This window comes from Mauremys reevesii, linkage group 4 (assembly GCF_016161935.1).
Source record: "Mauremys reevesii isolate NIE-2019 linkage group 4, ASM1616193v1, whole genome shotgun sequence".
NCBI lineage: Eukaryota > Metazoa > Chordata > Testudines > Geoemydidae > Mauremys > Mauremys reevesii.
Window position 1 is genome coordinate 27,786,332 of NC_052626.1, and position 13,841 is coordinate 27,800,172.

The 13,841-nt window shown below is 39.8% G+C and overlaps 1 protein-coding gene across 15 annotated transcripts in view; it reads left to right on the plus strand.

Moving 5' to 3' along the window:
- Positions 1 to 13,841, plus strand: part of DICER1 (dicer 1, ribonuclease III) — a 100,795-nt gene that overhangs the window by 39,603 nt on the left and 47,351 nt on the right. For all 15 annotated transcript variants that reach the window (XM_039534752.1, XM_039534751.1, XM_039534758.1 and 12 more), the window contains 4 exons: positions 1,681 to 1,843; positions 2,411 to 2,541; positions 4,442 to 4,576; positions 6,079 to 6,239. In XM_039534752.1, the coding sequence (XP_039390686.1) occupies positions 1,681 to 1,843; positions 2,411 to 2,541; positions 4,442 to 4,576; positions 6,079 to 6,239 (590 nt within the window). The remainder of the gene's footprint in view (positions 1 to 1,680; positions 1,844 to 2,410; positions 2,542 to 4,441; positions 4,577 to 6,078; positions 6,240 to 13,841) is intronic.

A 13,841-nucleotide genomic window follows, 5' to 3' on the forward strand; every position in this document is an offset into this window, starting at 1 on the left:
TACATGGAGATGTGGTTGCCCCATCTCAAAAAAGATATATTGGAATTGGAAAAGGTTCAGAAAAGGGCAACAAAAATGACTAGGGGTATGGAAAGGCTTCAGTATGAAGAGAGATTAATAAGACTGGGATTTTTCCGCTTGAAAAGAGACAACTAAGGGAGGATCTGATAGAGGTCTATAAAATCATGATTGGTATGGAGAAAGTAAATAAAGAAGTGTTATTTACTCCCCTTGTCATAAGACAAGAACTAGGGCTCACCAAATGAAATTAAGAGGCAGCAGGTTTAAAACAAACAAACAGGAAGTATTTCTTCACACAATGCACAGTTAACCCATGGAACTCTTTGCCAGAGCATGTTGTGATGGCTGAGATTATAATGGGGTTCAAAAAAGAACTGGATAAATTCATGGAGGATAGGTCCATCAATGACTATTAGCCAGAATGGGCAGGGATAGTGTCCCTAGCCTCTTTTTGCCAGAAGCTGGAAATGGGCGACTGGGGATGGTTCACTTGATGATTACCTGTTCTATTCATTCCCTCTGGGGCACCTCCCATTGGTCACTGTTGGAAGACAGGATACTGGGTTAGATGGACCTTTGGTCTGACCCAGTGTGGCAGTTCTTATGTTCTTATTGCAGTGCTCACGCTACTTCTTAATAGTTGCAGCAATGATAGTGGTAGCATACCTCTAGCCAATTGGAAATTCAAGACATTTTTCTGTATCAGCCACTGTTTAGTTTGCAAATTGGCCAGAAAGCATCTCTCCGGAGTATTGTCATGCTCATTTCTTTAATTATTTGAAAGCCTTATGTGTGACGAGTGATCTGAAACAGCTGTTTTGATGACCTAAAATGTTGGTCATCCAGCTATCAGAATAAAAATTGCTTTAAGTTGATGTAAATTTTTCATCTAACGCTGGGTGAATCATATAAGTATTTCAACATTTAGAAGCCATACAAGTTTAAATGTGTAACCCATGTTAACATGGTATGGCTCCTTGTCCTTCTCTAGTGGCTACACCACATAGAGATTAGAGACTGCTGCTGCCTTTGAGCTAATGGATCTGGTCTTTTTGCTCAACTGGTGAGGCTCATATTTTTAGATCCCGAAGTCATCTGCAGGAATTAAATCAAGCACACCGAACTAGAGACATCATTACATGTAATAAAGATTTATTTCATCAGATATTTACAGTACACCTCTACCTCGATATAACACTGTCCTTGGGAGCCAAAAAATCTTACTGCGTTATAGATGAAACCGCGTTATATCGAACTTGATTTGATCCGCCGGAGTGTGGAACACCCCCCCCCCCCCTCCGGAGCACTGCTTTACCGCGTTATATCCAAATTCGTGTTATATCGGGTCGCGTTATATCGGGGTAGAGGTGTACTAGCAAAGTGAGGTACTATAGCTTTAAAAACACAACCTGATTTATAGAGCTGATAACTTGTTTCCATGTTTTGAATGAAACCTGACAATGTGCTTTGCGGCAAATACATTTCTTGTCCTATAAAATCAGTGGCAGTTCTCGAGGACTAGTTAGCTTTAAAAATACCCATTGGTGCATCCACAGTTCATACAGGTACAACTTCTGTGGATAGTTTTTTGCTTTTGTTCATTGTTTTTAATTACTCTGCCTGTGCAAATAGTGACTTTTTTATCATTTGCAAATTTAGGTTGAACTGCTTGAAGCAGCTTTGGATCATAATACAATAGTCTGTTTAAACACTGGCTCAGGGAAGACTTTTATTGCAGTACTACTCGCTAAAGAGCTGTCCTATCAGATCAGGGGAGACTTCAACAAAAATGGAAAGAGAACAGTTTTCTTGGTCAACTCAGGTAACAAAAAAATGGGGTTTATTTGTTTGGTGTGTGTGTTTATTACAGGAATAATCCTTAATAAAAACTAGATAAAAGTGACCAGTTTTGTTTCTGACATGCTGCACAAAATTGCAAGATAGAATTACACTTATTCAGTCAGGCATAGTTTCCATAAAGGGTTTGAAGGCTTCTGTGTGTCCTTTACCCCCATGACTTTTGTCTACTAGAAACTCCACATTTTTTTTCTGTTGTTTTGCTAGTTCCCAAGACCAGACCAAGAAATGAGTGAGGGCCAATTTACTTTGAGATGTTGTTTAATTTCTGATCTCTCTTGGTGGGGGATGAGAGACAAACATGGAATGGTATTGTGAGCCATTATGCTTCTCTGTATGGTGCTTGATTTTTGTCGTCTTATAATTGTGTATATCTAGTTTAGTTAATTTATTTATCTAGTTTTATACTAATTTTAAAGGTGTTATAAAACTCATGGATACAATGGCATGTACACTTAAGACTAAAGTATTTACAAATTCCTTGCCATTTTATAATTGAAAACTGCAAACTTTTTTTTTTTTTTTTTTAAAGCAAATCAAGTTGCTCAGCAAGTGTCAGCTGTCAGGACCCATTCAGATCTGAAGGTGGGGGAGTATTCAGTTTTAGAAATAATTGAATCATGGACAAAGGAGAAGTGGAATCAAGAATTTGCTAAACATGAGGTAAGATGTGTAATATAAACTGCCAAAAAAGTGAAAAGTTTACAGTACAGGTGATCTGGGGAAGAAACTAATTTTTACCCAAATTAAATGCTGTGTTTTGACCAAGTCCTTCTCATGCTCGGTGCAAAGTTCAACATACTTGGGGTATTTAGATGCAAACCTAGAGAGAAGATATTCCTGAGAGTACCCACGGTGTGTCTTTGAGAAACTGGGCTTTCAGTACTCCTTTTTTCAATCACCATATCATCCATGACTCTGATGACGGTGCCCAGTCAATATTGGTATTGTCGAAATCCCCCATTATTATTGGGTTTTCTGAGCATTTCACAGTCTCCATCACCACACTGGTCAGGTGGTTGGCAGTATATTCCTACAGCTATACTCTTATTATTCTATCCATTTTACTATATTTGACTCTATGCTTTCTTTCACATATAGTGCCACTCCCCCACCATCACAACCTACTCTGTCATTTCTATATAGTTTGTACACTGGTAATACTGTGTCCCATTGGTTATCACATTGGCTAACATTGGTACCATGATAGAGGTGCAAACTATATGTATTCTCCTAATAATAATAACAAACAGTAAGAGGACCAGAAAAATGCCAGTATCGCTAAACAGAGTAAAAGAGGCAGTTAGAAACCAAAAGAAATCTTTTTAAAGTTGGAAATCTAACATCCTACTCTAGAAAATAGAAAGGAGCATAAACTCTAGCAAGTCAAGTGTAAAAGTATAATTAGGCAAGCCAAAAAAGACTTTGAAGAGCAGCTAGCAAAAGATACAACCTAACAGCAAAAGTTAAAGTACATTGAAAGCAGGAAGCTTGCCAAATAATCAGTGGGACTACTGGGCAATCAAGGTGTTAAAGGAGCAGTCAAGGGGGAAAAGATTGTTGCGGGAAAACTAAATGAATTCTTTACATAGGTCTTATTGCAGAAGATGTGAGGAAGATTCCTATACCTGAGCCATTTTTTGAGGCGATACTTCTGAGGAACTGTCCCAGAATGAAGTGTCAGTAGAGAAGGTTTTTTTTGAACAAATTGATTAAATTAAACAGTAATAAGTTACCATGAGCACATGGTCTTCACCCAAGAGTTCTGAAGGAAGTAGCTTCAGTACCAGGCAAATTGGTTGAAACTATAATAAAGAAAAGAATTATCAGACATCTAGATTAACTCAGTATGTTGAGGAATCATCATCACGGCTTTTATAAGGAAATGATGCTCCACAAATCTATTAGAATTCTTTGAGGGTGTCAACAAGCATATGGACAAGGGTGATCAGTCAATATAGAGTTCAGTACTTGCACTTTCAGAAAGCCTTTGACAGGGTCCCTCATCAAAGGCTCTTAAGCAAAGTAAGCTGTCATGGGATAAGAGGGAATGTTCTTTCATTAATTAGCAACTGGTTAAAAGACAGGAAACCAAGGGTAGGAATACTTCGTCCGTTTTCACAATGGAGAGAGATAAACAGTGGGGGTTCCCCAAGGATCTGCACTGGGACCAGTATTGCTCAATATATTCATAAATGACCTGGAAAAAGGGGTAAATAGTGAGATGGCAAAGTTTGCAGATGATACAAAATTACCCAGGACAGTTAAGTCCAAAGCTGACTGTGAAGCGTTACAAAGGGATGACTGGGCAAGAAAATGACAGAAGAAATTCAGTGTTGATAAGTGCAAAGTAATTCACATTGGAAAACATAATCCAAGATAAAGATACAAAATGATGGGTTGTAAATTAGCTGCTCTCACTCAAGAGAGAGATCCTGGAGTCATCCTAGATAGTTCTCTGAAAACATCTGCTCAGTGTGTAGTAGCAGTCAAAAAAAGCTAGCAATGTTTATGGTAACATGCTAATAGCTAGTATTTGTTGCATTTCTCTTTGTATTTTTAGGTTCTGGTTATGACATGTCATGTCATTTTGAATGTTTTAAAAAATGAATACTTATCCCTGTCAAACATTAATCTTCTGGTGTTTGATGAGTGCCATCTTGCAATCCAGGACCATCCGTATCAAGAAATTATGAAGGTAAGTCACCATTATTTAACCTTTTTATTTTCAGCGTCTCTAATTTCACTGAGGTTCAGATCACAAATCTGTTAGTGAAAAACTCACTGGCTGATTTGACTTAGTGTAAAGATTATTACTTAAAATCATTTTGGTATGTATTGCTCTCAAGAAGGAAAATATTTGAATTGTGGCTACCATTTTATGATAGAATGATGTAGCAACTGATGGTCAGTGCTTTAACACTATTCAAAAATGTAACTCTTTATAAAATGGTTTTATTTGGTGCTGTGTAGGTTTTTGATTAGTCAAATTATAAATATACTGTAGAGTTTCTTGATTAGATAATTTATTCTAGTGTATTTATTTCAAATAATTTTATATTCTTATTATGGTGTTCCTGTTTAAAATATGTTCATTTACAATTGGGGCAGTAAGAACAATAGCACTTTATTTTATTTCATGTAGATAACATGGGCTTCCTTCATTAAGCAAGTTGCTTGGAAACAAGAACTTAACACTTGTTTGTGGTAAAATTTCAGACTAGAAACATGAAATGTATCTAACTTTTGCATGGCAGTTAAAATATGGATTTGTACCTTAAAAGGTATTTAATGTTTTTAAAATAAAATGCTTAAGTGTCACCCCTCTTCACTACAAAACTGACGATGAGAAACAATGGGAAGTGTACAGTGTATTTTGGGATGCTGAATTTACTGAAGAGTTATTGGAGTAAATTGACATCAGTGATCCATAGAATGGTGAAACCAGTGTCTTTACCATAACCTACATTGGTTTTTGGTCGGGAATTGATGTTGTAGTGCAACTAATTTTATTGTAAATTTAAAATTGAATCTTATTTTGAGTAAATGGAATTACTGAACCTTTAAAAAACCATTGATAAAATAACCGTTTGAGAGAGTGTGGATTTTTTTTTAAAATACATAGGTACTGATTTCTAAAGCTTTAAGCTTTCTTTTGTTGTGAGGGCATTTTTGGCCCTGTGCATTATTTGCCCTAATTGAAGTGAACCAAGCAATTCAAAGAGAATCTACTTCTGTATCTTTTTTCCTTCATCCATCCTTCTTCCTCCAACCCTTCCCCAGTGAATGACAGGCTTAATCAGGGATCATGTGGTAGGTTTAATTTTTTTATAGTGGTATTTTAATCCTTAAAAGATGGTCGGTTTTATGGTATAAATGTTGACAAGGTACCTCACACCTGCTTTTATGTGCTTTGACTATCTCTACTTAATAGAATGTTTAACAAATTTCTGCCTTTGCATACTTTTACTAAAACAATAAAAGTTAAAATTTAATATTTAACATGTTCCAATTTTCTAATTTAACTGTAGTTGGTTAGTTATATTAGATTGAAAATATCGATTGTTCTTTTTCTGACACCTGGTGCTGAAATACTAGTTGAACCTGAGATCTAGATATTTATCTGCAAAGATGCACTTGGGATGCGTTGGTGGAGGAATTGACAGTTTTATTACCCTGCTGTTCTGGTTTACTTCACAGATCTGTGAGAAATGTCCATCCTGTCCTCGAATCCTGGGATTAACAGCTTCCATTTTAAATGGGAAATGTGATCCTGCTGAGTTAGAGGAGAAGATTCAGAAACTGGAGAAAATCCTAAAGAGCAATGCTGAAACTGCAACTGATTTGGTGGTCTTAGATAGGTACATTTTAATACACAATTGTCAGTGTTAAATTTATATTTGTGTTTTCATATCAGTAAGACTGAGGAAAGAACACTATTAGTAGCTAGAGCTATGTTTTTTATGCTCATGGATATATATGTGTGTGTATATATAAAATTATACATACAGTGCCGTCACTTTATAAAAAAATCGATGATAAGTTTCTTTCTGAGTAGTGAGAGCTTTTAAATATTTTTAAAAGGAGCTGTGAAGAATTACCTAAGAAGAGATTTCTGAAAAGCAACTGTTCCTTAGATTGAGAGCTTTTGGGGGCAGGGACTACAATTTATTATGTTTGAAAAGTAACTAGCATATTATTGGAGCTTCATAACCTGTGAGCTGGTTTTGGCAGGATTTTACAACTCCCACTATAAGGTCTTGCAGATTTTAAAATTTTACTATTGTTATTAAAAAATGACAAAAGCAATTCAGAAATACTGTCACAGATAAGGACTGTTTTCTGTATGTTTGTATAGAGTCAGAACATTGTGGGTGCTACCTAAGTACAAATAAGTAGTAGTAATAGTATGCCTCTTGCTTGTCACGTAGCAGAAGAAAAATGTGTACGTTTATCAACTTTTGCATCCATAGTCAGTGAGTTAATTGTAATTGACCCTGTTCCTCTCTTCTCCCCCCACACTCCCCTGTTTGGTTGGTATAAACATAAGTAATGCTTTATTTAAGACAAAGTAAAAGATGGTACAATTGCTTTATCTACTAGCATATACTTTAAAGGGGGCCCTTATCTAAACTTGAACAATTCTCTTTTTGCAAAGCTCACTTTCTTCTTTGAGTGCTGGTTCCTATGTGTATTTCACACATGGGTATGCATGTGCACCATGCGCATTCACCCATAGTTTCTTAACAAGCACTGTCTGTTGGCCTGCATGTGAGCATTTGCTCACCTTGTGCTCCAGACGAAAAGCATAAGAGACACTGTGGGCCGATGCCTCTACAGGACCTTCTTACCACTGCATTGCCTGAGTCAGAATCCTCTGTGTCCAGATATCTTCAGATTCTTTCTTCTAATACCCCGTAAATAGATATTGTAAATGCGTTTTTATATTAGAATTGTTAGTTTTTATAGTATAGCTAGTAGAGCTTGCTTTTCCTTTTGCTGGGGAGCCCTTTCCCTCAGTCTGGGACTGTGCCCAGAGTCTCGGGGTTCAAGAACGTTGCATCACTTGCCCTTGCTCCTTCTCCATGAGTGAGGACCACCAACATTGCCTCTGCTGTTTGGATGATACTCAGATTTCTGCAAAGTGCAGCATCTGTTGCTCATTTTCCCCTGCGAACACACACAGTTCGTGAACCTTAGTTGAAGAAACACCTTATGGAGAAGGCTATGAGACCCCTGTACATCAGCCCCCAACGGACAAACAGCACAAGCGTGGGAACAGAGCCAAGAGCTGCTAAGCTCAAGGACTTTGTATGAGAGAAAGTGAAACTCATGGTTACGAGGACAAATCCCTGTCCAGGTCTCTTCCTAAGAGAAGAGATCCCTTTCCAACACCAGACAGGTCGAGCAAGTCTTCGCATGCAGATGTTAAGGGCTCAGGACTGCTTAAGACCCCCTAGCAGGAGAGTAACGCATTAAAGAAAAAGGATCCATCTGTTCCATTGGTGGCTCTGTCTCCTAAACGTAAAGACCAGCATCCCAGAACTCTTGGATGGAGTTGGTGATCTGACACTTCAGCAGTACGATCTCATTCTTCAAAGGACTGGCCTACAGCAATGTCTCAGGACACATCGTCACTTTTGGTCATGACCACCGGAGCACCTCAAACACTTGGATATATGGACACTTATGTCTCCTGAGAGGATATCATCTTTTCCTTATCCTCAATCCACTCTCCTGTTAGGCCTGATCTTCCTGTGAAGGACTGCCACACCAGAGGATAAAACTACTTCAGTAACACCGGAGCCATCTCCACTCCCACCCTCAGAGTCAGATGCTCCTGCCAGTCCTTTATCTCCTCATAGAGAGAGGAGTCCTGGCACAGAGTCAAGGAGATCTGGACGCCCTTCTCCCCGGTATGACTTTCCTAGGGATTGCTGGTTCCCAATGTCATGGGAGCCCCCTCAACTGGTTGACCCCTCATATAGGCCCTATTGGGGCTTTTGGGATCCATATAGTAGACTCCTGGATCCATCCATGAGTCCTGCGGCACCTCTCCCACTCGGCATCCTTTGGATCTGTCGAAGTAGGAGGTGGAGGATATTGATCTGGATCCATAGGAATCAGTGATACCAACATCCTCATTTCTGGATGAAGGAATCACACTCTCTTCACCGGATGACCACAAGCAATACCAGGAGCTACTGCAGAGAATAGTGAATCACCTTCATAACCCTCCTGGAGGAGATCCAGGATTCCCAGCACTGACTGCTTGATGATCTGCAACCTACAGGTCCAAGCAAGGAGAACTCTGAGGTTGGACCTGTTGGGAAGATAGGTATTCTCCTGTGGGCATGCAATTCTGTATTACTATCTGAGGCTTTGTTACTGTAAAAAGATTTTAACTTCTACTTTAGACTTGCAGACTTTAAGAACAAACTTCCCCTTGAGGACACAGCCCAATTTCAGTCCTTCATCAAGGGAGGGGGGAGGGATAGCTCAGTGGTTTGAGCATTGGCCTGCTAAACCCAGGGTTGTGAGTTCAATCCTTGAGGGGGCCACTTAGGGATCTGGGGCAAAAATTGGTCCTGCTAGTGAAGGCAGGGGGCTGGACTTGATGACCTTTCAAGGTCCCTTCCAGTTCTAGGAGATTGGTATATCTCCAATTACTATATATATATTTTTTTTAAGGCAGGCCAGTGGCAAAAACATGCCTACAAGCTGCAGTGGATGGAGCTGACATGGCAGCCAGAGTGCTAGCCACTTCTATAATTATGAGGTGTAAATTTTAGCTTCACTCTTTAGGGTTCCCCAGGGATGATCAGAACATACAGAGGACTCACCATTCAACAAATCAGATTGTTTAATGAGAAAACTGATAATTCTTTATGCTTGTTGAAATACTCTAGTCTAGATCAACCATCCGCACCTTGGGAATTTTACACCCCAGCCCTGAAGAGAAAATACTGCAGGCAGGTGTATAGACTGAGACCCACCCCCTCCACAATCTTATCACCAGTGTTCAGCCAAGCCTCTGCACAAGTGGCAGAGGACTCATGGGCTGAAAATCGAGGCCTCTACCACCATAACCTCCACCCATTCCACCCACCTGTAAAGGGTTACTGTTGACTCTTCGGTTGAGAACCTCCCATCGTTATTGATGCCAACAACTTCTAGCCCCCCGTCTTTGGGGACCCACAATTGGAATGCTATCACAACAGATATTTGGAGTCTAGAAAATTATCCACTATGGTTAATCCATCAATCTTCTCTCCTGTTCTTTCTACAAACCCACTTCCTGGTTCCTCTTCAGAGATCACTTTCACAAGCAGATTCTTCTCCAGAAGGTGGGTTCTCTTCTCCAACCAGGGACGATAGAATGACTGCCACCTCAGTATCGAGGGAGGGTTCTATTCCACAGACCGTTTTTTTTTTTGTTTGTTTGTTTTTTGGTCCTCCAAAAAGATGGAGAGTGGATACCCATTCTGGACCTTCAACAACTGAACATCTTTATTCAAACATCAAAATGCAGGATGGCTATACTAGCATCAATAATTTCCCTCCTCTGTGTGGGGAGGAGTGGTTCATGACTCTTGACATGAAGGATGCTTATTTTCATGTAGATATTTATCCATCCCACAGAAAGTTTCTTCAGTTCCTGGTAGGTCAAGTGCATTAATGATTTAGAGTCCTACCCTTTGGACTAACAATAGCGCCCAGGATAGTCACAAAGATTTTCTCTGGGCTGGCAGCCCAAATGAGATGTCACAGTTACTTAGGTTTCCCATGTTTTGGATGATTGGCTCCCAATAAATTGCTCCAACAATAAGGTCAGGTTGGTGACTTTGTTACTGCTTTATCTTCTAGCAGCACTGGGTGTCTGTGTGAACAAAGAAAAGTCCATTTTGATCCCCACACAGACAATAAACTTTACTGGAGTGACATGACTTTAATTTCAACTGGAGCTTTCCTCCCCACAGAAAGATTCCAATCAGTGAGCAATTTGATATCACAGGTTACTTGCATACCAAAGATTACGGTTAAAGTATGCCTATCTTTATTAGCCCACTTGGCCTCTTACATTTATGTGACACGATTCGCCAGACCTCAGTTATGCTGACTACTGGCTTGGCTCTGGTCCATCTACTCACCAGACAAAGACCACATCAACAACAGCGTGACCGTTCCCCCAAGGATCATCACATCTTTTACCTGGTAGTCGAACCTGGAACCAGTGCAAGTGGGAGTTCATGTCAACATTCCCATCCCTAGTGCCTCAGTCATAATGGACTCATCCCTTCTTGGTTGGTATGCTCATCTGAATAACCAAACCATACACTTGGACCTCACAGGAGGCCAGACTGCACATCAATCTGCTAGAAATGAGAACAGTCACCTCAGCCCATCGTCTTGCTCTCTTGGTCTGCAATCCCTCTCTTGCTTCAGGACAAAAAAGACTTTGAAGAGCAACTAGCGAAAGACACAAAACTAACAGCAACATTTTTTTAAAGTACATCAGAAGCAAGAAGCAGACCAAACAATCGGTGTGGCCACCAGATGACCGAGATGCTAAAGGAGTGCTCAAAGAAGACAAGGCCATTGCTGAGAAGCTAAATGATTTTTTTGCATTGGTCTTCACTGGAAAGGATGTGAGGAAGATTCCTACACGAGCCATTATTTTTAGGTGACAAAACTGAAGGAACTCAAATTCAAGACTGCAGAACTGCTAACTGTGATAAGTAACCTATTGCTTAAATCAGCCTCTGTACCAGATGACTGGAGTATAGCTAATGTAACACCAATTAAAAAAAAAAAAAAGGCTTGAGAGACAATCCTGGCAATAACTTCAATGCCAGGCATATTGTTTGAAACTATAGTAAAAAACACACAGATTAATACAATTTGTTGTGGGAGAGTTAACACAGCTTTTGTAAAGGGAAATCATGCCTCACCAATGTATTATAATTTTTGAGGCTGTTGTTAAGCATGTGGACAAGGGTGATTCAGTTGATAATAGTGCACTTGGACTTTCAGAAAGACTTTGATAAGGTCCCACACCAAAGGCTCTTAAGCAAAATAGGCAGTCATGGGATAAGAGGGACTGTCCTTTCATGGATCGGTAACTAGTTAAAAGATAGGAGACAAAGGGTAAGAATAAGTGTTTCATTTTTACAGTGGAGAGAGGTAAATAGTGAGGTCCCCCAAGGAACTATATTGGGACCAATACATATTCATAAATGATCTGGAAAAAGGGGTAAATAGTGGGATGGCAAAGTTTGCAGACAATCACGTCCAAAGTTGACTTCGAAAAGTTACAAATGGATCTCACTAAACTGGATGACTGAGCAAGAAAATGGCAGATGAAATTCAGTGTTGTTAAGTGCAAAGTAATGCACATTGGAAAACATAATCCCAGCTAAACATACAAAATGATGGGTTGTAAATTAGCTATTACTGCTCAAGAAAGGGATCTTGGAATCATCCTGGACAGGTCTCTGAAATTATCTGATAAGTGTGCAGCAGCAGTCAAAAAAAATCTAACAATGTTAGGAACCAATTAGGAAAGGGATAGAAAAGAATACAGTAAATATAATGACACTATATAAATCCATGTTACACTCGCATCTTGAATAGTGTGTGCAGGTTTGGTCACCCCATCTCAAAAGAGATATATTAGAATTGGAAAAAGTATAGAGCAGTGCAACAAAAACTATTAGGAATATGGGACAGCTTCCATATGAGTATAGATAAAAAACTGGGACTGTTTAGATGCGAAAAGAGGTAACTAAGGGGCTTTATAATAGAGGTCTATAAAATCATAAGTGGTGTGGAAAAAATGAATAAGAAAGTTTTACATTTCCCTTCACATACACAGGAACCAGGGGTCACCCAATAAAATTAATAAGTAGTATGTTTAAAACAAACATACGAAACACAGTCAGCCTGTAGAACCCATTGCTAGGACATGTTGTGAAGGCCAAAGGTGTAAGTAGGTTCAAAAAAGAATTTGATAAGTTCATGGAGAATAGGGCCATCAATGGCTATTACCCAAGATAGTCCGGGACACAACCTTATGCTCCAGGTGTCCCTAAACCTCTTGGTTGCTGGAAGCTGGGACTGTATGATGGGATGGATCACTTGATAATTTCCCTGTTCTGTTCATTTTCTCTGAAGCATCTGGCACCGTCCACTGTTGAAAGACAGGATACTGGGCTAGATGGACCATTGTTCTGACCCAGTATGGCCATTTTTATATTCTTATGTTCTTTAAAATATGGAATAGTCAAGTAGGAACTGCTACCTAGCTAAATGGAGATGCTTCTCTACCTGGGTGCAGGTCAGTCAGTCTTCCTCAGACTCTGCAGATATTCATAGATTACCTCCTGTCATTGAAGAACTCGGGTCTCTCCCTTAGCTCACTGAGAGTCCATCTCACAGCAATCAGTACTTTCCTTCCTCTAGTAAATGGATGTTCCATTTTTACTCACACAACAATAGTGAGATTCATAAAGGGGCTTTCTATCAATGGTTAAGCCTTACCTCAATAGGACCTCAAGCTTTTCCTTTCAGTACTCACCAGACCACCATTTGAACCTTTAGATATATGTTCTGTTCTCACCTTTCTGTGAAAGATGCATTTTTAGTTTTTACTTCAGCCAGAAGAGTGAGCAAGATGGGGGCACTCATGGCAGACCCACCATATACAGTTTTTCACAAGGAGGTTTCCCTTCACTTTCATCCTAAATTCCTCCCTAAGGTAACTTCTGAATTTTTTTGTCAAACAACCAATCCACTTACCTGTTTTCTTCTCAGAACCTCATGCTTCCATTGAAGAGAAAACCTTCATTCCCTGGATGTCAGATGTGCCCTGACATTCTATTTTCAAAGGACCAAACCAATGAGAAAATCACTAAGACTGTTTCTCTCTGTTGCAAAAAAGTTGCAAGGACAAGCAGTATCTTCTCAGCGAATCTCTGAATGGATTTCTGGTCGCATCACCACATGCTACTAGAGTATCCATCCTCTGGATGGAGTAAGGGAATGCTCAACGAGAGACCAAGCTGCTTCTACAGCATTTCTGTGGGAAGTCCTGATACTGGATGTATGCAGAATGGCTATCTGGAGTTCCAGTCACACATTCACAAAACACTGCATGCTTCTTTACTGCCAGCCTTCTCGAACCCCGTCTCCAGTCTGAATACTGCTTGTCAGTCACCCACATGTGGAATGCACATAGGCAGTAGCACTCAAATAAGAAATGAAGGTTTACTTACCTGTAACTGGAAGTTCTTCAAGATGTGTGGTGTCTAGCTGTAGTCCACTACCCACCCTCCGTCTTCTCTGCTTTGGATCCCATTGGATTCACAGTTAAGAACTGGAACTGGAGAGGTATTGGCCCTCACTGCCTCTTTATACCCTCAGTCTGGAGCACAAGGAGAGCAATTGGGCACTGCTTGTTGAGA